Source organism: Rana temporaria, chromosome 3 (assembly GCF_905171775.1).
Source record: "Rana temporaria chromosome 3, aRanTem1.1, whole genome shotgun sequence".
Classification (NCBI taxonomy): Eukaryota; Metazoa; Chordata; class Amphibia; order Anura; family Ranidae; genus Rana; species Rana temporaria.
Window position 1 is genome coordinate 154,569,358 of NC_053491.1, and position 27,898 is coordinate 154,597,255.

The 27,898-nt window shown below is 42.7% G+C and overlaps 1 protein-coding gene across 1 annotated transcript in view; it reads right to left on the reverse strand.

Moving 5' to 3' along the window:
- HDAC10 (histone deacetylase 10) overlaps window positions 1-27,898 on the reverse strand; it is a 73,185-nt gene that overhangs the window by 26,761 nt on the left and 18,526 nt on the right. Inside the window, exons 7-14 of the mRNA XM_040343680.1 lie at window positions 24,446-24,514; window positions 22,102-22,228; window positions 19,678-19,743; window positions 18,773-18,832; window positions 16,809-16,898; window positions 15,260-15,366; window positions 8,981-9,048; window positions 177-411 (exon numbers count right to left, since the gene is read on the reverse strand). Of these exons, the coding sequence (XP_040199614.1) occupies window positions 177-411; window positions 8,981-9,048; window positions 15,260-15,366; window positions 16,809-16,898; window positions 18,773-18,832; window positions 19,678-19,743; window positions 22,102-22,228; window positions 24,446-24,514 (822 nt within the window). The remainder of the gene's footprint in view (window positions 1-176; window positions 412-8,980; window positions 9,049-15,259; window positions 15,367-16,808; window positions 16,899-18,772; window positions 18,833-19,677; window positions 19,744-22,101; window positions 22,229-24,445; window positions 24,515-27,898) is intronic.

The following is a 27,898-nucleotide window of genomic DNA, read 5'->3' on the forward strand; positions in this document are numbered from 1 at the left end:
GGCGGGGGGGGGGGGGGGGGGTTGACTGGGGTTTTGTTTGCGCCCCCCCAAAAAAATAGAGCACCAGCCGCCACTGATCTAAACTATACTATAAAGAAAGGCTTATGAAAATTCATGTAAATCTTTTCATAGCAGATACATTCTAAATACTGTGTGAAATATCTTAAAATAGACACCTTATTGCAGCCTTTACTTGGTCACTGGGAGCGGTGCTCTCTTCCACCTGCACATTGGTAGCCAGTCTAGAAGTGTCTGCTCCGGGAGATAGTATGCAGGTTGTGGACTGAGGCACAGCATGCAAGATTTTCTTCATATGATTTTCAAGAAATTCATCAATGATGGAAGCATCTGTATGTTTGGGACTGGCTGTAGACAAGCCCTTAGTACTTGGCTCCTGTATCAACCTAGTTTCTGTCATAATGGAAAAACACATTACATAAAAAAAACAAAAAAAAAAAAACACACATACATATTTAAGTCATACAAGGTAAAAGTAGTGGTGTTAAAAAACACAAATATAAATTTGGGTATCTGCTCACTTCAATCCACCATCGTAATGTAACCTAATAATTGTGACATGTGTTGCAAACATCAATTCAATTTAAATGATATCTTTACACTTTAAACTATACCATAAGCACTGACCATTTGTCTATACACAATGGGCCAAATCCTCAAAAGGGATACGCAGGCGGAACTGCTGTTCAGCCTGCGTATCCCTGTGCCTATTCTTTGGAACTGATCCTCAGAAGCAGTTTTCCAAAGATAGGCAGAAGATCTGACATCTGTAAGACACTTACACTGTCAGATCTTAGGATGCAGTACCGCATCCGCCGCTGGGGGCATTTCGCATTGAAATGCCGCTTTGCGTATGCAAATGAGGACTTACGGAGATCCACAAAGCTTTTCAGCTTTGTTTTTTCTGCGTAAGTTTACGTTTGCATACGTAAAATTAGGGCTGCTTTTACAAGGTGTAAACTGTTTACACCTTGTAAAAACAGACCTTTTTTTCGATCGCCGCGATTTTTTTTAAATTTTGAATTTTATTTTTCGGCGCGTAACTTTTTTTTTACCCGGCGCAACTTTATTGTCCCGTCGCAATCCACAAAGCCCGGCGTAACGTAATTTCGCGTGCTGCCCGTCGGGAAAATTACGTCACGAGCATGCGCAGTACGGCCGGCGCGGGAGCGCGCCTCATTTAAATTGACATCGCCCCCTGCAGAAGAGGACCGCCTTGCACCGGAGACATTTAAGTTACACGGCCGAAAATTTCTAGGTAAGTGCTTTGTGGATCGGGCACTTAGGTAGAAATTTTCCGCCAGTGTAACTTAAATGGTAAAAGTTAAGTTACGCCGCCTGGCTGAGGATTTGGCCCAATATTCTTTTAGTCAATAACATCCAGAAAGTGTAACAAGAAATGTAAGAATCTATACTATTTAGGATTGTGGGGCTACAGTAATTTTCAGACATACAGGGTGACCCGGTCTTACCTGTCCATGTCTCTGGTCCTTTATAGAGTCCAGGCTTTACCTGACACAGTTGGCATATGGAGGGGTCCTAAGGGACTGGGTTCCATAGGGATGGACTGCAGCCCTGGACCTGTACTGTACCCTGAGTTAAGCTAAAAGTTATTTCCAAATAAGAGAGATGAAGTCCATCGATTTAAAACAGAGGGGCATATACATAAATGCTTGCCAGCGTCCGAAGACCTCAAGGTACCCAGCCTATAACCCACGGTTGCCTCTATCCTGTACTGCAAGATTAAGATATATTGTATTTTTTCTTTCAAATCCATTAAAGGACACAGTCTTTACCTTTGGGATGTAGAAAGCAATTCAACTGAGGGGTGGGAAACCCAATAAACAATCGCTAACATGCCAAAAAAAAAAAGCAACAAGAAAAACTGGAGACTGTCTGCAGCTCAAAGACCCCCCTGAAGTACCTTAAGCCGGCCATACATGGATCACAATCCAGCCGATTTGTGAGGGACCAGCCCAATTTCAATGCATGTATGGGCTAGCCGATTATACACAAGTCAATCAACATGTGAACAACTGTCCTATTGGGTTTTTCCTGAGCGATCAGTGCCACCAGCTGTAGCTGGAACGCCGATCATTGTATTCTGCTGGCAAGGAAGACTACTCTCCAGCCGAATAATATAGCTCTGCGGGAAGGATTTGATGTGGAAGGGGGAAATCAGCTAATTTGTTTTTCGTTTTTTAAAAGGCAGAAACTACCTTAGGCATGAAGGAGGTCCTGGGACTTTGCACCACCTTGTCCCTATGCAAAACCAGAAAGGGTTTCTTCCAGGATAGGGCCACCAGTAGTTAAGACACTCTCAGAGGTGATGACTACAAGGAAAACAACCCCATTGGTGAGCAGAGAGGAATGTTTCAGATGGGTTCAACTGGTGTTTTTTTGGGGACAAAAAAGGTCTTAAACAGAGTGAGAGAAAGAGGCCAATGTCCCCTGAAACAACAGAAAAGGCAGAAACCTGACCCTTCATAGTGATGAGAGTCAAGCACTAGTCCAGACCCAGCTGCAGAAAGGAGAGGCTACGTCCCAGTCAAACTCCTGGGGTGAAAGCCCAGAGATTCAAACAAAATGAAGAATCCCCTGCATGCACGATGAAAGACCTTGTGAGAAGTAGATTTCCTAGCTTTTAGTATCCTAAAATTTAAAGACTCAGTAATGCCCTTGTCCCTGAGAACTTGGGTTCAACAGCAATTAAAGCCAGCAACCGAGAAACAGGTTGTCAAAAATCGGTCCTTGGGAGCCTGACAATCCAGCACAACCCACAAAGTGTCTGCCCGAGGTTTTTTCCAGATGAACATACCACATTCACCTGGGCTAATCCACGGCAATGAAGTCCATCTACGAAGCAGATAAGGAAAATGTTTCAGTAGATTATAGGCAGAGAAGCGTGTACTGATCTCATGGATCCCTGTACCTGGAGACAAACCAATTGAGTTTATTGTTCAACCTGGAAGAAAGTACACATCTGGTGTCCCACACCACAAGATCCAGGACACAGATCCTGGAACACCTCCAGGTGCAAGGAAGTCTGCCTGCCTGACAATTGTATATACTTAGAATGTTCAGGGTTGACAAGGTTAGAACATGAAGTTCTGCACAGGACAGAATCTGATCTCTCTTTCCACAGCAATGACGAATGGTGTATACAACTGCCGTGGCATTGTCCAACTGGGCCTGTTTAGGATGTCCTGCCAGCAAGATATCTCAATACTGCACAGACAGCCAATACCTCAAAGATTCAGGATGTTGAGAGTGAGAGTAGACTCCACCAACAGGGTGCCCAGGACTCACCAGCTTGACAGGCTAGCATACATCATTAGAATAATAAAAAAAAAAAAAATGGGTAGGAAGGACTTCCAAACTGAGCTGGGATTCCTGAGCCACCAAGCCAGGGACCACCTGGTCCTCGGTAATGCATGAGTCGGCTGTCCAGAGACCAGATCAACATGTTACATTGTAAAGGCCTGAAGTGAACTACCTCGAATCAGATCCTCATGGAAAATCAGAGGGTTGGACGATTCCTGGACTGGAAAGTTTGAATCTGAGACCTGAAGTTTCTCCTAGCCCGAGCTGTGATAAGGAATAGACACCGATACTACAAATGATGAGTTGGTTCCAACAAGAATTTCTAAAAGGTCCAGGATCTATGTAAATCACTGTAACTTCTAGAAGACAAGGTCACGTTGTCTGAGTAGTCCAACTATCCCACAATAGAGATGCCATGAAAGTGCAGCAGGGCTAGCACTGGGGCCAGCACATTTGTGAATACCCATGGTGCAACGAGACGTTAGAGGGCAGGGCCAAAACTATTTGTGTAGAGGCCAAAAACCAATGTGTAGGAATTGCTGATGTGCTAGAAAGATGAGGACATGTAGGCAAGCATCTCTGTATACAAAAGCTAGCAAGTCTCCCTGGTAAACAGAGGCAATGAAAGAATTGTTAGGGTCCGTGCCAAATTTTTTAACCCGAAAGAAGACATTCAAAAGCTTTGAGATCTAAAATGGGGGAATGCCCCCTTTGGGCTTGGAAATGGTGAACAGTTTGGAGTAAAACCTCTGGAACCATACAGCCTCTGGAACTGGGGCAATGACACCTTGATGCAGAAAATCCATGAGGGTTTATTGGAGATTTGCTAATCTGTGTGGTGGCACAGGAAGGTTGGAGATGAGAAACCGAGGAGAAGATAGGAAGCAAAAATCTTAGTTTGCAGTCCTGGAATACAACTTCCTGTTCCCAGGCATCTGAGGTGCAAGCTGTACAAGCATATGCAAAAGTTATTAAATGTCTCCCACTGTGAAAAGTGGGGGTGCAAATTCAAAGGAAGGTTTGTCCATTGATTTGGCAGATAGTGCGTGCCAAGACACGCTAGTAGACAGAAAGCCATATCGGGAGTGTCTACATAGTGGTCAAGGTCATGAAGAAACTAAGGGACATTTCTTAACAGAGAGAGCGAGAAGACTTTGCAGTCTGTTCATAAGGATTCTTGCTGAGGAAGATGGGTGTTCTTGCCACCATTAACATCCTTGATGTTATCAAGAGCTGGTCTAAACAGACTTTCCCTCAAAGGACATGCAGATCAAATGCTATATATATATATATATATATATATATATATATATATATATATATATATATATATATATATATATATATATATATATATATATATATATATATATATATATATATATATATATATATATATATATATATATATATATATATATATATATATTACACACACACACACACACACACATATACATACACACACACACAGGTTTCTGTAGTTCAGCACTTAAGTCAAAAGTTTCCTACACATACAGTGGGGATCGAAAGTTTGGGCACCCCAGGTAAAAATTTGTATTAATGTGCATAACGAAGCCAAGAAAAGATGGAACAAACTCCAAAAGGCATCAAATTACAGATTAGACATTCTTATAATATGTCAAAAAAAGTTAGATTTTATTTCCATCATTGAGCCTAGGTTCACACTGCTGCGAATTCAAAATCGCGGTAAAATGCGCGATTTTACCGCGATTTCATGGCCGCGATTTTGGCCGCAATTTAATGTAAATCGCGGCCCGAAATCGCAAAAGTAGTACAGGAACTACTTTTTGAAATCGCAGATGCGGCGTCGCACTGATTAGGACAGTGCCATTGCCGACAATTGCCGCCGATTTGAGATGCGATTTGACATGTCAACTCGCATCTCAAATCGTTCCAAATCGTACCCAGTGTGAACCAGGGCTTACACTTTCAAAATTACAGAAAACAAAAACATGGCGTCTGCAAAAGTTTGGGCACCCTGCAAAGTTAATATCTTGTACTGCCCCCTTTGGCAAGTATCACAGCTTGTAAACGCTTTTTGAAGCCAGCCAAGAGTCTTTCAATTCTTGTTTGAGGTATCTTTGCCCATTCTTCCTTACAAAAGTCTTCCAGTTCTTTGAGATTTCTGGGCTGTCTGTCACGCACTGCTCTTTTATGGTCTATCCATAGATTTTCAATTATGTTGAGGTCAGGAGATTGTGAAGGCCATGGCAAAACCTTCAGTTTACGCCTCTTGATGTAATCCCCCGTGGATTTTGAGGTGTGTTTAGGATCATTATCTATTTGTATAAGCCATCCTCTCTTTAACTTCAGCTTTTTCACAGATGGCATCAAGTTACCATCCAAAATTTGCTGAAATTTTATTGAATCCATTTTTCCTTCTACTCGTGAAATGTTCCTTGTGCCACTGGCTGTAATACAACCCCAAAGCATGATTGATCCACCCCCATGCTTAACAGTTGGACAGAGGTTCTTTTCATTAAATTCTGTGCCCTTTCTTCTCCAAATGTACCTTTGCTCATTCCGGCCAAAAAGTTATATTTTAACCTCATCGGTCCACAGAACTTGTTTCCAAAATAAATCAGGCTTGTCTATATGTTCATTTGCAAAGTTCAAACGCTGATTTTTGTGGTGAGGACGTAGAATAGGTTTTCTTCTGATGACTCTTTCATGAAGACCATATTTGTACAAGTATCTCTTTATAGTGGAATAGTGTACCACAACTCCAGTGTCTGCCAGATCTTTCTGGAGGGATCGTGCAGTCAAACATGGGTTTTGAATTGCTTTTCTCACAATCCTGCAAGCTGTTCTGTCTGATATTTTTCTTGGTCTTCCAGATCTTGCTTTAACTTCCACTGTTCCTGATGACTGCCATTTCTTAATTACATTCCGAACAGAGGATATTGACATCTGAAAACACTTTGCTATCTTCTTATAGCCTTCTCCAGCTTTGTGAGCATCAACTATTTTCAGTTTAAGTTTTCTAGACAACTGCTTAGAAGAACCCATGGTGCTGATTGTTGGGGCAAGGTCAGATGAGTCTGGGCATAAAAAACATTTAAGATTGACATCACCTGGTCTTCCCAGATGATGATTGAGAACAATCCATGACACTGGCAGGTCTCAGCTTTGCAAAGGGGACAGTGCATGCTATAAATTCTGCAGGATGCCCAAACTTTTGCAGACGCCATTTTTTTGGTTTTCTGTAATTTTGAAAGTGTAAATGATGGAAATAAAATCCAACTTTTTTTTTGACATATTATAAGAATGTCTAATCTGTAATTTGATGCCTTTTGGAGATTTTTCCATCTTTCCTTGGCTTTGTTATGCACATTAATACAAACTTTTACCTAGGGTGCCCAAACTTTCGATCCCAACTGTATGTACTGGCATGAAACACAAATGCAAGAAAGGAGACTTCCAGAAAGGAGGCTTCCAGCAAACTATCAAAGCTGAAATTTACCGAGTATTCGGAGTAAGGAATTGTCCACAGCAGTGATTAGATCTCTTTAAAAGGCATTTGGACCAGCCAGACACGGTTTGAAAAAGAAGGGTTACAGACAGAATCTGATAAAGGGGAGGACCAACCAGTGACAACAAAGCTATGTTAACGACTTGCTGGGTTTGGGTCCTCTTCTGGAATAGTAAGCACCTTGTTAAGGCAGAACAGTGGCAGATAGGCAGAGAGAATAGATCACATCCTCACCAAAAGGATGCAAGGGTAGGATGCAACAGCTTAGTAGGATGTTTCCATAGTGAAAAGCTGAAAAAACAGGCAATAATGGAAAGCCTTTGCAGGCTTCGGAGTTTTAAACCACCCAAGACTGGAAACAGTACTGGTAGAAGCAACAGGCTGTTTTTCTAGTGTCAAAGTGCTGTTCACCCCATCAATTAGATCTGAAATAGTTTGTTTTACTCTCAAAGTAAAAGCCTCAGGGGTGAGCTCACCAGTCAAGGATAAATTCTCTGCGTACGATGGCTTGGAAGCCCCTAAAGGTCACAGGCAAATCAGAAATAGGAACTGTGCGAGAGGGTGCAGGAGCACACTTGTGGAATCTTTTCAACAAGAAACTGGGTAGTTTGGGTCATAAAGCTTCACATTGCTGCAATAAAAGGGGAGAGGAACCAGCCACACCCAACTGACCTGCAGATGACTAGGAAGATGGCACAGACTCTAAGAGCAGAGCGATGTCATAATTTGAGGCTGCAAACATTGGCACTAACAGTAGGCAAACTGCAAGCATCCCTGGACTGAGCTGGGGGCACCCGGTACAGTGAGATTGTCCCCCTGTGTCTGAATCAGACATGTTAGGAGCGTCTGACCGCAAGGCTTGGGGGAAGAGGCAGGGCCAATTTCCGACAGTTTGAAGCAAACCAGGCAGAAGGAACAAAGCAAAGATCAGATTTTAATGCAGCTCAATGCAAGCAACGGCAACAGCAGAGAGATGCTTCTTCACCGCTGTATGGCTGGAAAAAGAGCGCTTGTGCATGCAACACGGATGATACCAGCACTCAGTTCCACAGCATCAACCACATCCATGGTAAAACTGTGAGGAACATGGAATAATGGTGACCAGCAGCCTAAGCAAAAGAGGTAGCTCCCAGTGCTCAGCCTAGCTGGCTTGCACACTAAAATTAACCTTCAGAGACAGGGCAAGCACCAAGGTAATACCAGTGGCTCTGAAAAGCACTGCACAGCTAACTTTAGAAAATGGAGTGTGGAAAGTGCCCTAAGTAGAACCCAGTGCCCAAATTTCACTTCCAGGCTATTCCTGCAACGCTTAGTCTGTCAGGGTCTTGACATGGTACACTAAAAAAGCCAGGGTGAAGATGACTGTGCCAAACAGGAACAAAGCTCCAGCAGCGATGTGGAGAACACTCTGGATGATGCATCTTCAATGCAGCAGAGCTAGCAAAAACCTGAGACAGGCTGATATTGAGAGGGGTTATGCTGGGATGGCGTACAGTTTTTTTTCATTTGTTAGTGTCCAAACCTTCTGTAAGCAGCAGTATAAACTGCAGGTTAAAGACTTGCATTGTCCCTCAATGGATAAGAAAGATTCAGGCTACTGTCATAAAAGTAATGTTATTTTCTTCCCTTGTAGGATTCTACATTTTAAAAGAACATGTATAGCAGTTTTAAATGCATTTCTGCAGTATTAAAAAGGAGTTGTAAAGGCAAAAGGTTTTTTATCTTAATGCATTAGGATAAAAAACCTTCTGTGTGTGTAACACCCCCTCCCCCCCAGCACCCCATAATTACCTACCTGAGCCCCTTCTCTCTCCAGCGATGTCCACGATCCCCCTCAGCCATCTGCTCTGACTCGGCTTGGGTGCCCCCTGTAGCAAGCTGCTGGCTGAGGGGCACTGAAAAGAGGGGCCATGAGCAGCGAAGAGGGACCCGAAAACAGGAGGATCCAGACTGCTCTGTGCAAAACCAACTGCACAGAGGAGGCAAGTACTGTATAACATTTTTTTTTTAACAAACAAGAGCCTTTACATTCACTTTACAAGAACTTGTGATAATGATGCAATTTCAATAAAAAAAATTAAAATCAAATGCCGATATTTTCATAAACAATACAGTGTGCAACAGAAAAAAATGACAATATACCATCATGCAATAAACTCTTCCAGTATGGAGCATGCGCATGTCTTGCATTCTGTATGGACTCTAATGCACTACAAAAAAAAAAGAAAAAAAAGAGGATTATTTTTAGGAGTCAAAATATAAGAATACTCCAGAGATAAGGGATCAATTTCTGTAATTCATTTAGCTAGAGAGGATGCTTAATCTATGAAAGTCTGATGAAAGGCTCTAGTTAACTACTTCCTGCCCAGCCTATAGCAGAATGATGGTTCAGTTATCCTGACTGGGCATCATATGACGTCCAGCAGGATAACTGTTGGTGCGTGCCCGTGGGGACTCGCATTGTGGCGATCTTGGTAAAGAGCCTCTGTCCAATCGCGGCTGATCACGGTGTAAACAGGAAGCAAATATTAATGCAAGTACGTGTACATTAAAAATCCTTATAGGGTATCTCTTTTTTTTTTTAAAGCAACTAGTATATTAGTATATGTACCTGAATTTCACTTGGTATAAGCCTCTTGAAATTCCCTGCTCATGCTGGAGAAGGAGAGGCCACTCAAAGAGCCAATTAATCAGTTGTGTTGCCATGATCATGTGTTAGATGACAGTAGGAGAAAGAAAAGTGACAGAGAGAAATTCATTAGTCTGCTGCTTCTCGTTCACTGTGCAGTCAGAGGCTCGGGGCAAAAAAAAAAATCTAGTTGTGTTGCTTGAGCTGAGAAAAGTCAGGTCTAGATGGTGGTTGTGCTGTTGACAGGGCGAAGTAAATCTCAAAATATAACTTAATTCTGTGTGCACCATATGCCTCTGCAAATCCAAGTATTACCATAAATAGGAACAGTGACACAATCACTGTGCTGTGCATAACTTGTGCCTCTGTAGACCTAAGGGAGTGACCCAGCAGGCCACCCACTACAGGCCGCCTGCAGAAAACTACAAGAGAGTGGCAGATTTTTTTATTTTACCCACTTACAAAGAAATGAAGGGTTTATACATTTTATCATAGGTTTATTTTAAATGATAGAGACAGAATACCAACCAAGAAGCCAGAAAAAAACACATGATATCAATGTTATAAATTGGAGTTCAGCGAGTTAAAAATAAGCATTTGATCCTCTGCTAATCAACAATAATGCTGGTCTCCCATAGACTGGCTACAGTATGTACTCATGTGGTACACAGATTAGTCCTGTCAATTTAAAGCGGATCTCCACCCTCATTTACACTGGACGTCCATATTAAAAGCGCTACAATATAAGCCAGAATCGGCTATTTACATTTTAAATGTTGAACTGGTACCTTTTATTCTAGCCGTGGTTCCGGTCTGCCCCCCCTCGGGTTTTAGACGGGTTTTTCTGAGTTTCCGGCGCCGCGCTGTGCCTGCTGGGAGCTATTCTCAGAGCTCCTAATATTCAGCTGTAATGACACATCGCGCGACTTCCCGCGTTGCGATGACAACAGGGACGCTCACGCCGACGGGCACATTCGCCAGTGCGCACGCGCGAGATCGAGCGGTGGATGCTGGGACAGCATCCACCGCAAACAGGAACTACCTCCTTCTTGGATTCGAGCGCCCAAAGCCAAGATGGCCACGGGACTTTGAGCAGAATATAAGTGTTTATTAGGGCAGAAAAAACAGCGGAGGGGCGGACGAAAACGGGACACGTAAGTTTAGCACAGCAGTGCTAATACACATTTTGATTTGACAAAAAAAAAAAACGATTGAGCCGCGGGAGATCCGCTTTAAGAAGGCACTTCCAGCGACAATTGGTTATGTGTATATAAAAAAAAAAAAAAAAAAATACACCTGTCCACAGAATCTCTTCCATTCAAATCTCCCCATCATGGGCAAGACCAAAGAGCTGTCAAAGGGACAAGATTGTAGACCTGCACAAGGCTGGAATGGGCTATAAGACCATCAGCAAGAAGCTTGGTGAGAAGGAGACAACTGTTGAAACGATTATTCACAAATGAAACAAATACAAAATAACCATCGATCGCCCTCAGTCTGGAGCTCCATGCAAGATTTCACCTCATGGGGTAAGGATGATCATGAGAAAAGTGAGGCATCAGCCCAGAACTACACGGAGGAGCTTGTGATCTCATGGCATTTGGGACCACGATCACCAAACAAACCATTGGTAACACAATACGCTGCCATGGATTGAAATCCTGCAGCACCCGCAAGGTCCCCCTCCTCAAGAAGGCACTTTTACAGGCCCCGTCTGAACATATAAATGATTCAGTGAAGGGAGAAGTGCTGTGGTCAGAGGAGACCAAAATTGAGTGACAGCTCCTTAAATCTTGACAAGTGGGACGTCCCCAAGCAGTGTCAAAAATGAGGGGTGGGAAATATATATCAGTAAAACCAATTTTAACTTCACCCCAAAACAAGCAGAGCTCCTCAACGGAGCAGGTGCAACTTTAAACAGCCGCCTGCAAAAACTAGCGGCCGAAAAAAACATCAGAAGATGCACTCACAGCAACCATGTAAATTCTGGAAAAAGCGTGAACGGACGAGCAAGTCGCCGCCTTGCACACCTGTGAGACCGACGCATGATGTCGTAAAAAAAACAGGAAGCACCAATTGCCCTGGTCGAAAGTGCCGTGACCGGAAAGGGGGGGCCGCCCCTTAAGAGTATAGGCCTGTATGACAGCCTGCCTGATCCACAGAGAAATGGTGGTCGACGAGACCGCCAGGCCCTTTTGTGGACCAGACACCGACACAAAAAAGAGTCAGAACTCCGAAACAGGGCTGTAGCAGGCTGGTACTCCCGCAAAGCGCGTACCACGCCTGAAGTATGAAAGACAACCTCCGTAGGATGCGCCGGCCGAGGACAGAAGGATGGAACAACAATGTCCTTATTCCGGCAAAAGGCCGAAACCACCTTCGGAAGAAGGGAAGGTCGCGGGAGCACCACCACCTAATCCTTATGGAGGATCAAGCATGGCGGCTTGCAAGACAAGACCACCAACTCAGAAACCCCTCTAACAGAGGTAAAGGCCACTAAAGGGGCCACCTTCTGAGATAGTGTCAAGAGAAAATCTCTCTGATGTTTCCAAAAGGAAGGTTCCTGAAGAACCGAGAGCCTCAGAGTCAAAACTCATGGGGGAAGAGATGGGCCAAGAGGGGAAGGTATATGAAAAACCCCTGCACACAAAAAGGGACCAGCCAGGGAACGGGCCGCAAAATAGCCACTGAAAGAACACAGCCAAGGCTAAAATCTGCCCCCAAACGGTGCTTTAAGCTAATTTTAGATCCACTCCAAGCTGTAAAAACAGCAGGACCCTGGACACCGAGTACGTCCGTGGACGTCACTCTATCCCTTCGCACCAAGAGATGTAGGCCTGCCAGGTGCGACGGTAGATCCTCCGGAAGAAGACTACCGTGCCCTCAGCATTGTTGAGATGACCGAGTCGGACAGACCCTGGTCACTTAAAGTCTGGCTTCCAATAGCCATGTTGAGCAAGTCAGTGACTGTACAACAGGAGGAAGTATGGGACCACGAGACAGAGGGACCTCCCACCCTGGCAACCGCCAGAGTACCTCCGCTACCAGGCACCCGATATTGGCGTACCAAGGACGCCAAGGTCAATCTGGAGCGATTAGAATCATCGTAATCTCCTCAGCCTCCACTCTGTGGAGCAGCCGAGGAAGCAACTACAATGGAGGAATGGCAAAAAAGTCGCCGATACAGACCCCACAGGGCCACCAGCGCGACTGACGCGTCTGTACCAGATCACTAGACCTGGCCACTAACTTCGACACCCTTGCGGTGGAGACGAGCGGGCAGGAGATCCATGCCCAGTGAGGCTTACCTCTTGCAAGGGAGCCGAAACACCCCAAGCACAAAGACCAGTCGCCCTGGTCCAGCATCTGGCAACTCCAGTAGTCTGCCTGCCAGTATACCTGATGGTAGACCGAAGCCATGGCGTTGTCCGGCTTCGGTCTACCATCAGGGTAGATCGATCGGACGACCTTGCAACCTCCTCGACCACGAGGAGAAGCATAGCCTGATCGCCTAAAATAGGACAATGAACGGTAGACAGCACCTGGTATTCCCAGGCGGTCTCCCACTAGCCAGGCCCGACCCTGAGTAGCTACCGAGACCAGACGAGAGCGGGCACATTCAGGGAGGTGTGGCCGTAGGTCCACGCATGTCCAGCGACTCCCCAGGTGCCCCTACAACCCGTGAGGCTGGCATCCGTCGTAAACACTGACCACTGGAAGGAAGAAACAACTTCCCGGACCGGACCGGAATCTGATTTCTGACTTCAGAGACAAGAGATTTTTACCTCCTGGAAAGTATTTCCCCTGAGTGTGGAACTGGGCATACAGTACCGCCTCGAAGGAGGCTTCCCACAGGCCCCAGACCAGCAGGTGCCCGGAGAGAAGACCAATTGCGTGATGCCAATACCTTCACCACAGACTGAAAAGTCTGGATCAACCCCAGATACTTCAACGCTGAGTCGGAACCTAGCATGCCCAGGATTTGAACCCTGGGTCGCATACATGGAAGGCAGACTTGCTGCCACTGAGCTACACCTTCTGGCCTAAACGTTTAACACCTACCCGAATCTTCGGAGAGTCTGAATGGGAATAACACATCCACTAGGTCTGAGACAGAAGCTGCTCTCAGAAGAAAGTCGTCCAAGTAGCCAATGAGGCAAAGCCTCGCTGTCCCAACAAAGTTAGGATAAGTGCGAGCTCCTAGCTGAAAACCCCTGGTGCTGACGCCAGATCAAAAGGGAGGGCCACAGGCTGACAGAAACCCTCTCTCATCACGAAGCATAGAAAAAACACTGTGAAATGCGCAAAACGGGACATGCATGTATGCGTCCCTGATGTCCAAAGACGCCAGGACGTCCCCCCCGGATGGAGCGCAGCTACCACCGAACGAATGGATTCCATGCAGAACTACCTGACGTTCACAAAGGTATTCAGGGCATGAGACCCATAGAAAACTCCAAATCTCTTGTCCTGCAGGAAAGGTAAAATGACCCCACAGCTTAGCAAGTCCCACACTGCCCAAGGCAGACCGACGGGCCGGGAGGACCCAAAAAAGACAGAGCCCTCGGCGGAAACCCAACTGCACTATCCAGCTTAAGAGAGTCCCTTGCAGCAGTGAGAAGCGCACCCATAAATGCCATATCCTGCTTTTTTTTTTTTTTTACTACCCAGGTACCTGGTCTATGGCTCCATAACAGAGCATTCCCCAGGGGATAACGGGGGAAGGGGGCACTCTTTTACCGCCCATCCGCAGTATGGGGCTTTCCTGTGAGAGGTTTTTCACTGTTAAAAAGCCCTAGGAGGCTTTTCCTGTTGAAACGCAGCATTTTGCCGCCATTTGGCTGGCGCCATTTTTTGGGAGGTTTTTCAAATACATTGAAAACTCCCATTGGCGGCCATTTTGTCGTAGCCGTGCTATGGCGCAGCTTACATTGAGGTCGGCCATTTTCCTGTGGCCGTGTTCTTAACGCTCGGCGGCCATCTTGGAGTAGTCCTGACCCCTAGTGCTGTATACGGCGAACACAGGTCCCTGCAGATGCCGCACAGTTACCTCACGGTTCTTTTCCTCTCACACGCTGTGTGCTGGGAGCGGATGGCAGGCGCTGGGCAGTCCTCCTCCTGAGGTGAGTCCCCTGGGTACCCCTGGACGGCGCAGCAAGTGGGAGAGAGACCCTGAATAGGGCTCTAGGAGCTTCTGTTTATTTGGAAGGACAGGTGTGCATATTATACATACACACCATGTAAATATTATTAATATTTGGAGTCAGTATCTGGGTCCTTTCCCAACATGCTGGTGGTGGCAGCAGGTGTTAGCACCTGGGATTCCCACAGAGGTTTTGGAGCATCATTTTTTTTTCAACAGGACAATGACCCCAAACACACCTCCAGGCTGTGTAAGGGCTATTTGACCAAGAAGGAGAGTGATGGGGTGCTGCGCCAGGTGACTATCTCTTGAAGCTCATCAAGAGAATGCCAAGAGTGTGCCAAGCAGTAATCAAAGCAAAAGGTGGCTACTTTGAAGAACCTAGAATATGAAATATATTTTCAGTTGTTTCACACTTTTTTGTTATGTATAATTCCACATGTGTTAATTCATAGTTTTGATGCCTTCAGTGTGAATCTACAATTTTCATAGTCATGAAAATAAAGAAAACTCTTTGAATGAGAAGGTGTGTCCAAACTTTTGGTCTGTACTGTATATCCCACCATACATTTTCCTGTAGAATCCCATACACTCTCTAAAAGTGACAACATAATATGATAAGGGGTAATTAATTGATAAGCAAGTATACCTGAAACATGGCACCATTTCTCCTGATAACCTTGGCAAAGGATCTCCAAGCAATGTTCTTACAGTCATGGAGACAGATTCTGACAGGGATCCCAGGTGATATCCACCCTGTAAAAAGATAAAACATTATGTGAAATTCAACATCGATTGTCACATTTAAATAAACAGCCTTGACGGACAGTACAATGCTCCCAGCCAGACAGCATAGTCAGGTCTTCACAGAGCCGTTTGAGGACTTTTGAAAAATAAAGGAGCAGCACAACAATAAGATCAACACTATCAACCAAAAAGGCAGGATTAATATGTATATGGTTTATTTATTAGTGTTAAAGGAATAGAGAAGTTGTGAAATGTTCGGGTATTTTTTCAGATCATCCCCTCCTTTCAGAAAGCTCCCAGTGTTAGATTGACATCCTATGGAATCCTGCAGAGCCTGACTTGCTCACTGCACTTCTCATCCCCTTCATGTATGTGTACCGATTTTAATTTCTTGAAAATAAAATGGATACCACAAGGTGCCCTTTACGACTGTTGGAAGCAAGAAAAATCACTTCTGTACCCATATCTGCTTTACACTTTGTTACTTGACCATAACTTTCCAGACTTCTTGGCCTTGTCCAGACAAGCACCATTTTACTGTCCAATGGCCAGTAGCAAACTTCTTATTATATAGGGTGAGGGCAGTTGTTGGAGCTTGGCCATGAAGTCAGGCACCAGTATAAAAGAAAAAAAAATTGCATGTTTCAGTTAGGTGCAAGGACAAAGGTTTTCTGCCTAATGAAAAAAGTTTTTTGCAAATATCTTGTGGCATTTACTCTTATTGGCAAATAAGGTAGTGGAGGGAATGTATGTTGCGTAGATGGGATGGATGTCAGAATTGTTGGAGTTTTGTCTATCAGAACCACCTGGGGTTTGGTTTAAATTAAATAGGGGGGTTTGGGAGGCACCTCTGGGTGTGTGTACTTAGTAATATCTTGTTTCTGTGGTCCTAATACAGAAGGGTTAGTGAGTGTTACCATCCTAAAGCCGGGTACACACGGGCTGAATGTCGGGGGCGATGACTGGTTCAAACACAAAAAACGTCCGACATTCGGCCCATGTGTATGTCGGTCTGGCCAACCGGCTTCTATCGGACGTGCATCCTGGAAAACCAGCAGCTGACCGACTCCCGATCAGCGCTCCCAGCCAATGGCGTCCCCCTGTCAAAACACAACAGCTCAGCAGAGGAGATAGCTGAACTAACCTTGCATGGTTAGTACATCGGACAGTTTATTTTTTTTCTTGCGAAAAAATAATAATAGCGTGTACCTTTTTTAAAACTGGAAGTGTATTACTGATAGACTCACCAGATAAAAAAAAAAAAAAAAAAAGGTAAACTAATGCAGCCACCACAGCCAAGGAGAAGTAAACTGCATTAGATTACAGCTTTGTTTTTGGGTTTGCATACGCTTTTAAGTATTTAATAATAAATGTATCATTTGGAGTAATGCAAAATCAATGAATATGCTAGTAATGTTGCAGACACAGTAGAAATTAAGATCAGCATTTACCTCAAGGACAGCGCACAGTTTTCCATGACCAACATGCATAAGCAGATGAGTGAGGTGCGAAAAACACTCTGGGGTTGCACGCATTAGTCCCTGTAAGAAGAGGAATGTACACCATTTATGTTCAATAACAGAGTGATAATCTTATTTCCGCACTTATGAATACAAAAAAACATGAAATTAGAGAACGGCAGTTAGGCTCTGATTGAAGCAGTCATTTACTAGACTAAGTGCTGCATGCCAGTTCTATAACCATGATAACAAACGAAAATTCACCAAGTCATTGCTCTTAAACAGCTATGCAGCACTTAAAGTGGTTCTAAAGGCTCAAAGTATTTTTTACCCTAATGCATTAAGGTAAAAACACTTCTGGGTTCAGCTCCCCCCCCCCCCAGCCCCCCTTATACTTAAAGTACCTGAGCTCCATCTCGATCCAGCAATGTGCATGAAAGCAGCACATCTCCATCTCCTGTTTGGCTCCCGCTGCGGTAAGTCACAGCCAGTGAGCCAATGAGAGGAGAGCGGGGGAGAGCCACAGTCATGTGTGAATGGATACACACAGACACACACACACAAACACTGCTTGGGAGCAAGCCAGCTCACAAGAGGCTTGCTATATATCTACTCGGCAGACGTAAAGATCCAAGACTGCCAGTGGGGGACCCAAAAAGAATAATACAAAAAAAAAAACTGTTCAAAACCATTGCACAGAGCAATGGTTTATTATTTTTATTTAACCACTTAAGGACCGCCTCCTGCACATATATGTCGGCAGAATGGCACGGCTGGGCACATGTACGTACAGGTACGTGCTGTGCTATTGTCCAGCCGTGGGTCGCAGCGCGCGCCCGCGACCCTGTCCGAAGCTCCGTGACCGAGACCCGATCGCCGCTGGAGTCCCGCGATCGGTCCCCGGAGCTGAAGAACGGGGAGAGCCGTATGTAAACACGGCTTCCCCGTTCTTCACTGTGGCGGCGTCATCGATCGCGTGATCCCTTTTATAGGGGGACACAATCGATGACGTCACACCTACAGCCACACCCCCCTACAGTTGTAAACACACTTCAGGTCACACATAACCCCATTAGCGCCCCCTGTGGTTAACTCCCAAACTGCAATTGTCATTTTCACAATAAACAATGCATTTTAAATGCATTTTTTGCTGTGAAAATTACAATGGTCCCAAAAATGTGTCAAAATTGTCCGAAGTGTCCGCCATAATGTCGCAGTCACGAAAAAAAATCGCTGATCGCCGCCATTAGTAGTAAAAAAAATAATAATTAATAAAAATGCAATAGAACTATTCCCTATTTTGTAAACGCTATAAATTTTGCGCAAACCAACCGATAAACACTTATTGCAATTTTTTTTACCAAAAATATGTAGAAGAATACGTATCGGCCTAAACTGAGGAATTTTTTTTTTTTTATATATATTTTTGGGGGATATTTATTATAGCAAAAAGTAGAAAATATTGCATTTTTTTCAAAATTGTCGCTCTATTTTTGTTTATAGCGCAAAAAATAAAAACCGCAGAGGTGATCAAATGCCACCAAAAGAAAGCTTTATTTGTGAGAAAAAAAATGACGCCAATTTCGTTTGGGAGCGACGTCGCACGACCTCGCAATTGTCAGTTAAAGCGACGCAGTGCCGAATCGCAAAAAGGGGCCTTTAGCTGCATTTTGGTCCGGGTCTTAAGTGGTTAACATTTTTTTTTTTTTTAAGATCAGAATGGTGTCCATTGTAAACTTAGAAAAGAGGAACTGTACAATAAGATAATATATCTCCAGGACATACAGAGCACACATCTACATGTTACAGCACAGTCGTGTGTAGAAAGGTAAGATATTGTCCTTTAGAATCACTTTAAGGGCATGGCTTCTTCTATCAAAGACATATCAGTTTTTTATGGCAGAATAAAAATACAAATTTTCTAAAGCATTATTATGCACAACATACATACATACCTCAGGGTCTCCAAATCCTGAATCATATCCAGCTGACACCAAAACAAGTTCAGGATTAAACTAAAAATATAAAGAACTTTGGTATTATTTCACTGCATGGGATTTTCAAATACAGTAAAACCTTGGTTTGAGAGTAACTTGGTATGAGAGCGTTTTGCAAGACAAGCAAAATGCTTTAATAAATGTTGCCTTGATATACAAGCGATGTCTTGATAAAAGATTAGCGTCATGTCACAACGGAGTATAAAAAAAGAAAAGAGGAACCCCTAAGTGTAGCAATATGGTTACATTTAATGAAGGTACAACATTTAGCAAACACATTTAGCTTTGATATACAAGTGCTTGGATTACAAGCATGTTTCTGGAACAAATTATGCTCACAATCCAAGGTTTTACTGTATGTCATTATATAAAGCTTTAAAACTGTAAATAAAATGCCCTATAAAATACATGGAGGAATCAACATCATCAAGTTTTCAGTGCAACAAATCAGATGGACCTATTCCAGGTCTATCTGCGCCACCCATGTGACTCATTTGCATACATTATTGAATGTGGTAAATTAAGCCCAATTCAACCAAAAAAAAAAAAGAATTGCAGGTAATCATTGTCCAATGGCCATCTACCTCATGAGAACTCAAGCTTTTATTTGAAGGCACATCAAACCAGAAGATTTCATTTATTTATGGTGTTGGGATTGTCACTTTGGACTTTATATATTTGCTTTTGTAATCACCATTTGCCTTTTCACTTTTATTTTCTAAGTTTTTAGTGCCAACACCTTTACATTCGATTTTTTTACACGGTTCAGTGTTTACACTTTCCTAAAGGGGCAGCTAGGTTTTAAATTAATACACTAGGTGCCATTTTCAAACCACTTATCACATTGGCTTTATAAAACTTACCTCAAATGCTAAAGGAAGAAGCACATGGAAAAAAGCTGCAATATAATCGCCATTACTCATTCCAATCTAAAAATCATGGTTAAAAGAAAACAAAAAATGTAAATGTCATTTTAAATTATACAGACTGAGACAAAGAACTGATAGCCAATTATAACTAAGGCCCCTTTCACATTGAGGAGTTTTTCAGGCGGTACAGCGCTAAAAATAGCGCTGCTATCGCGCCTGAAAAACTCCTTCACTGCAGACTCAATGTGAAAGCCCGAGGGCTTTCACACTGAGGCGATGCGCTGGCGGGAGACAAAAAAATCTCCTGTCAGCAGCATCTTTGGAGCGGTGAGAGGAGCGCCATGTATACCGCTCCTTCACCGCTCCTTCCCATTGAAAACAATGGGAAACCGCGGCAATACCGCCCGCAATGCGCCTCTATAGAGGCGCATTGCGGGCGGTATTAACTCTTTATCGGCCGCTAGCGGGGGTTAATACCGCACCGCTAGCGCAATGCGCCTCTATAGAGGCGCATTGCGGGCGGTATTAACTCTTTATCGGCCGCTAGCGGGGGTTAATACCGCACCGCTAGCGGCTGATACCCGCGGCAATTCTGGCGGTATAGCGCCGCTATTTTTTTTAGCGGCGTTATACCGCCACCGCAGCTCCCGCCCCAGTCTGAAAGGGGCCTAAAGGCAAAAGTTTTTTTGTTTTTTTTTGTTTTGGACAGACTGGAGAGGGATTAGAACACCTGTCAGGTTTTTATTGCTTTCTGTGTGCTCATTAGGGAGATCCATCCTCTCCATTTGTTCTGTTTACCATTATCACTGAAAGTGAAAAAAAGGAAAACCCACATTTTGGGTTGTCCCTAGAAACGTAATATAGGTAAAATCTTCTAATGGGAACACACTTAACCCCTTGATCGTCCAGTGTCAGTGCCAGTGTCATTAGTACAGCAACAGTGCATATTTTTATGAATTGATCACTGTATTAGTGTCACTGGTTCCCAAAAAAGTGTCAGTTAGGTGTCCGATTTGTCTGCCGCAATCCCTCTAAAAATCGCTGATCACCGCCATTACTAGTAAACATTTTTTTTTCAAAATTCCATAAAAATGTCCCATCGTTTGTAGACACTATAACTTTTACGAAAACCAATCAATATTGTGATTTTTACTAGGGCTGTGGAAATTAAAGATTAATTCCTTGTTTTTTTGTAAATTTTTTGATCAATCAAAATTCTTTTGATCGGTACTAGTGGTGCAACGGATCGTAAATGATCCGTGATCCGAACGGGTCACCATATGCGGATCGGGACACCATGTGATCCGCTGCTGCCTCGGCCATAGGAAAGGCCGCGGCTTCGGCCTAGCTCCCGGTGCGGCGGCCATTTTGATCCACCCGGCGGCAGTCTAGGTGAGCCTAGAGCGGCGTGCTGACGTCATCACCTGGTCTTAACTGCTCATGTTCGGCCGGCTTCTCTGGCAAAACTAAGCAAGCACTAATCTAATCTTTCTATGCAGTGGGGAGATGTGGACCATATTACAGTGAGGGAGATGTATGTGGATATTACAGTGGAGGGGGGGGATGTCTGTGGATATTACAGTGGGGGGGGGGGGGTGTCTGTGGACATTACAGTGGGGGGGAGATGTCTGTGGACATTACAGTGGGGGGAGATGTCTGTGGACATTACAGTGGGGGGGAGATGTCTGTGGACATTACAGTGGGGACTATATATGGTGGTGATCCGAAAAATGTATGTGTGTTATAATTAATCGAAATTAGTCGATTAAAATTCTTTTTGATTAATCGAACATGAAAATTTTAATCAGTAACAGCCCTAATTTTTAGCAAAAATATGTAACTGAATACAGATTGGCCTAAATTGATGAAGTAATTCGATTTTTACATTTTTTTATTGGATATGTTTTATAGCAAAAAATAAAAAAAATATTGTTTATAGCTCAAAAAAAAAAAAAAGGTAAAAGAAAGCTCTATTTGGGGGGGAAAAAACACATTGATTTTATTGGGTACAGCTTTGCACGACCACGCAATTGTCAGTTTGTAAAGTAATGCAGTGCCATATCGCAAAAAATGGCCTGGTTATTTTATTAAGGGGGTAAAATCTCCCGGGGTTGAAGTTATTAAAGTTTAATCTGTTTACACATCAAACAAATGAAAAAATTTTTTTTACAGCGCAGGCTGCTGAAAGTAAAACTACACACACTACATTTGAGAAACTGTGATATCTGGCTATGTGCAGTGCATTAGACATTACCTAAATTTAGGGAGCCATAAATGGCTAGAACAAATTCAATTGCGGGACAGAATTGCTCTCAACACATCTACTAGTGTTGATATTGTGCACTTTGTTCTTTAGTTTATATTATGCTCAATTGTCAAACAGGAATAACATTTCTAAAAGAACCCTGAACTGTGTACCTGGTTCCATGGAAGATTTATATTGTACCCTGTTCCTTTTCCTTTTCCAATAAAATCATAATCCGACTCACGCAGATTTGGCCAGAATGATCCATGTTCATATCGATGCCAGGAAAAGTACAGGACACTACAGTACAAAATGAGATGCAGTCAAAATAAAAGGGCAATAAATCATCACACAGGATGCTGTGCTCTAGATTCATATTAGCAGAATGAACTAAAAAAATCCAACTTCTAGAATTCCCCACCACAAAATATTGTTTGCATTCATTACTGCTGGTAAAGTAACTTTAATGAGAAAAGGTAAGACAATAATGGTGACAAAATGCCATCTCAGTATTATACAAATGTGGTTCTATAATACTAATACACAACAAACATGTAATCAATTTACAGTGTATATAAATAAAAACAACCAATAATCATGTCCACACACCACATCCATGTACTGGCCAACATGAGTAAAAGTTATCTTCTTCACCCAAAAGTAAAAATTCATAAATGTCCAATAACAGTTTCCGCACTGCTATATTGTACTGTGATTTTCAATAAAAATCATCAATCCTGTGTGCAGCTCCAACCAACACTGAAGATTCACCAATGTGCTCCACTCCTAGCAATCAGCAGTTGTGATCTCACCTTATTTTATAGGACCTAGTGACCAATAAACACATGGTCCAGAAAAAAAATAAAAAAAATAAATGGATCCTTTCCCCTGAGGTTTACTCTCACTGTCACTTTATCTCCCAGGTCAGATGATACATTCAAGACAAATAGAGAGAACTCACATTCAAGACAAATAGAGAGAACTCATAGCACTTACTGTAACTAAACTCTTATTAAAGCTATAAAAGCTCTCACATAATTAAAATTCAGCCTACGCTTTGGACAATGTCTTAGTGGTGTGGCACACTTACTGCAGACCACATGGGCACTGCAGCATGTAGACCACCCCTTGTTCCCCAATTGTTGTATGCTGTAAACTACAGTCAAGTAGTAATGCCATACAAAAAAAAAAAATGTCCTGCTCTGTTATTCTTTATCCTTCGATGAACTATATTAGTTTTTATCACTGTCACCCCTGCTCGCTTCACAAATTCTTCATTACTTACCAATCCATCATGACTAAATCCCACCACAAATTGACTTTGTTGTCCATCATGTGGCCTAATTTTTAAAATACTCTCTAAAAAAACTTTTATTTCATAATATATTATCCAAATTTACTGTATAACACTCCCAAAAGCCAAAAATGTTTTTTTTTTTATTAAAAAAGGGTAGCCATTGGTAGTATCTAATAAATGTGGCAACTATGAAGCGAAAAAAGAGGAAGAGAAACAGAAGAAGTGGAAGACTTTTTTTTTTCCATTCTCAAGACCACTGCAATTACCTTTCTACTGATGGATAAGCTGGACTTACAGGAGAGCCTATGTTACTTTTTGGTTGATTATATTCTGCCCCCCAATTTTTTTTTCCGTTCCATTCCCTCTCCACCCTATTTCTAATGTACCTCCTCCATTCTTTCCTGTGGATGTAGTATTTAGTTCTCTACGTTCATCTCTTATTAAATAGAACATATCAGCTCCTCCAACGCAGCCAGATATGGGGCTATATTTGGGTCATGTAAGATTTGGTAATTTCCAACCCCCTTCCTCACATCACAGTCCCTCTTGCAAATCACAGCTCCCACCTCCCCATACACAGCCCCCAATAAACCACTGTCCCAACTGCAGTTACAACTCTTCCCATTCACAGTCCTGCCTCAACACAGCACAACAGAGGGTAAGAGGCATGGCAGGGTGGATTCCTTCTCAGTATGTACTTGCCTGTCTGCCACCACCGTTGAACTCACAGCAGGGTAGAGGACGGGAGGCAGAGAGCGGGAGCTGCCCAACTCTTCTTGTTAACAGTGAATTGCAATGCTTGCCTTTTACATAGTGTTGGTCCTCCATCTGTCCTTCAGCCCCAGGCCTTTTTAAGTTAAATGATGCCCAGTGTCATTCAACCCACTTCCTGTGAGCCCTACCCTGTCACAAACACACCCCCTGGAGGTGCATCATCACAGTAGCTTGGGCTCATAGGAGAATGTTACAGAGTATAAGTTACAACGTGAGCACCATTCACAGCAGCATTTAGGATCACCTATCTAGGGAGCAAAGAATTTGAAACAGTAGTATTTTGAGTTGTACTCCAAATAGGATTTTACCTTTGAAATGCAATATTTATAAAGCTAAATGCTTGTTGCTTATAAGCGTGATCAACCTTCTATTTATAGTTCTGTGCTGAGGCAATTAACACATTTTATGCGATAGTAGAAGATAGGATTACAATACTTAGCATGCACCTTGGATCATCTTCAAAGATGTACTGGATCCCTTGTCCATGGTGAATGTCCCAATCAACAATCAAAATTCTGTAACAAAATTGTATAGTTAGATTAAAAAAAACAAAAAAAACAAACCCGTTTCAGAACAAGTCACATAACAGTATACATAATTGTTAAAGTGATTCTAAAGGCTCAAGGTTTTTTACCATCAGGCATCACACCCCAGCCCCCCCCCCCCCCTCAATACTTACACGAGTCCCATCTCAATCCAGCGATGTGCACAAGTGTTTCGGCTCTCCGGGGACTCTTCCTCCTCACTGGCTGAGAAAGCAATGCGAGTCATTGGCTCCCGCTGCTGTCAATCAAAGCCACTGAGCTGCGGCTTGGGAACGGAAGGGGCCAGGATCAGGGCTGCTCTGTGCAGAACCACTGCAAAGTCACTTTGATACCACTGTTACTGTTAGAATTACATAACTTAGACTTCAATTTTTTTTTTTTTTTACAGCATACAGAGTTGACTTCGTTCACCAAGATGTGATTGTTCTTTTTGGCATGAAAGGTGAACAATAGTACGGCTGAAGTAAAATATCATGACAGCAAACAACAAATGCATTAACAGTTAACAGTCAATGATAAAGTGAGGGTGCTCTTGCGCCTACCTAGTAAAGCTTAAGATGTGAAGTAAAATAATAGTAATGAACTAAAAGTGATGATGCTGCTCAATCTAATAATGTATAAATATCAAATAGAAATACAATAAAATAGTGAAAGGTAAAGTGACGAGCGCAATGAATATGACTAAGTAATCAAAGTGTTAATCAGTGAACATTGATAATAAACTAAAATTGAAACAAAGTGCTAAAAAATATAAAAACATCAATAATGAATAAAAACGTTCAGCCAGCAAGTGGCCAGTGAAAAAAAAAAAAAAAAAAAGTGTGCACAAAAATAGCTGCAAAAGTCAGCAGGCAAACATAAATATGAAGCCTAAATCAGTCCTGGAATAATAGGCTAACAATACAGCCTTTATACGTGCATAAAAGTGTAGGAAGTTCCATAAAGACAAAAATAAATATAAACTTCTCCAATAGTGATAAACAAATGTTTAAAATCTTCTCATGTGGGTCTTCAAATAATGTGGGCTCACAATGCGCTTACCTTCCCAAGGTAGTAATCAAGCCGTGATTAAATGGATATCCACAAGGGGTGTTGTTGAATCTGCAACTAGCTGTGGATGTTCAGGGCGTCCTGTATAATCCAATGTTTGTAGGCTCCAGATTTCTATTTGGCAGCGGTGGTGCTCAGCATGGGGAAATAAAAAAGGTAGCTTCCCATAGTGTAGTAAACCAAGGCTACTTTATTGGTAAAAACGCTAACAAGTGCATTTTAAAAGATCAAAGAAAACGAAACTAAGAAACAGCTGATGACAGCTTACTGATGTATTGCTTCAAAAATCAGTCCGTCCCTTACATGTTACACCACGTCACGTGGCTTCATCAGAGGTCTGATGAAGCCACGTGACGTGGTGTAACATGTAAGGGACGGACTGATTTTTGAAGCAATACATCAGTAAGCTGTCATCAGCTGTTTCTTAGTTTCGTTTTCTTTGATCTTTTAAAATGCACTTGTTAGCGTTTTTACCAATAAAGTAGCCTTGGTTTACTACACTATGGGAAGCTACCTTTTTTATTTCCCCATGCTGAGCACCACCGCTGCCAAATAGAAATCTGGAGCCTACAAACATTGGATTATACAGGACGCCCTGAACATCCACAGCTAGTTGCAGATTCAACAACACCCCTTGTGGATATCCATTTAATCACGGCTTGATTACTACCTTGGGAAGGTAAGCGCATTGTGAGCCCACATTATTTGAAGACCCACATGAGAAGATTTTAAACATTTGTTTATCACTATTGGAGAAGTTTATATTTATTTTTGTCTTTATGGAACTTCCTACACTTTTATGCACGTATAAAGGCTGTATTGTTAGCCTATTATTCCAGGACTGATTTAGGCTTCATATTTATGTTTGCCTGCTGACTTTTGCAGCTATTTTTGTGCACACTTTTTTTTTTTTTTTTTTTCACTGGCCACTTGCTGGCTGAACGTTTTTATTCATTATTGATGTTTTTATATTTTTTAGCACTTTGTTTCAATTTTAGTTTATTATCAATGTTCACTGATTAACACTTTGATTACTTAGTCATATTCATTGCGCTCGTCACTTTACCTTTCAGTTAACAGTCAATGATGCTTTTGGTACAGGAAGTGGTCCATTAAAAGGTTTAAGTGTAAACCCTACATATACCCAGAGAGGTGAATAGCCTCAGGTGATATACAGATGAGACAAATCCTCGCACATAAGTTGTACCTGTTTATCTGCACCATCTCTTCTCCATATACATCTAAATTTGAAAATTTACAAAGCTTCTCTGAGCTTCCAGAGGCAGAGGCAGGATTTGATGTCACACACTGCACAGCTCTACTAGGAGTGCAGAGTGTAATTTGAGGCCTTACTCTCATATGGAAACATGCACTAAACAGCTGAGGCTGTCAATTACAGGCTATGTACTGGAGTACCCCTCACCTCCATCCCTGGGAATCAGCACAGCCTGTCAGAAAGTACTCATGCAAATAGAAGAGGAAGGACACTGCAGACATAAACCACTCAGTTCTTTGAATCGTGGCAAGAACACATTACAGAAGGATATGCTTTGCTCATTTTAAATTTTTGAGGTTACAACTACTGTAACGGAACCCCAAATGGGACAGGGGTTAACGCCGTTTAATATGATTCCATTGCGAACCCAAGACAGCTATCGACACTCCACAGTCAGGCAAACGAACACGACCCATACGAATTCTCCCAGTAACGAGACACAGCTCTGTTCTCTGGTTCAAAACGAATAGACTCTTTAATGGGAAAATCAGGCTCTTATATACAGTGAGGAACCACAATGAACAATGACTCAACTCCACCCACAACATGACACAAGGAGCCCGATACACATCTTTTTTGGTAGACCTTCTGGCACCAGCTCTAATTTAGATGAGCTAATTAACTAATCATTTACCCAGACAAGGTGACTTCGAGATATGACCTTTCAAGATGGACCTCTTACCTGCTATTCAATACACATTCCTTTAGTAGACATAATTTACATGAGCTAATTAACTAATCATTTACCCAGACAAGGTGACTCAGAGATTTGACCTTTCAAGATAGACACCTGCTATACAATACACATTTATCATCAATAGAACTTCACACAATACAGTGTCAATTGACACAACACAATGAAAGGTTCTTAGAAGCCATACTAAGATTAATTTACATCACAGTAGCAGACGACATTAACACCTAACAGTCTGTGTTCCCACATTGAATGAGTCACTCTTTTAATTAACCTGTTGAGTTCAGAATCAACAACCTGTAAATGGTTCTTACAGACATCCTTGAATATATTG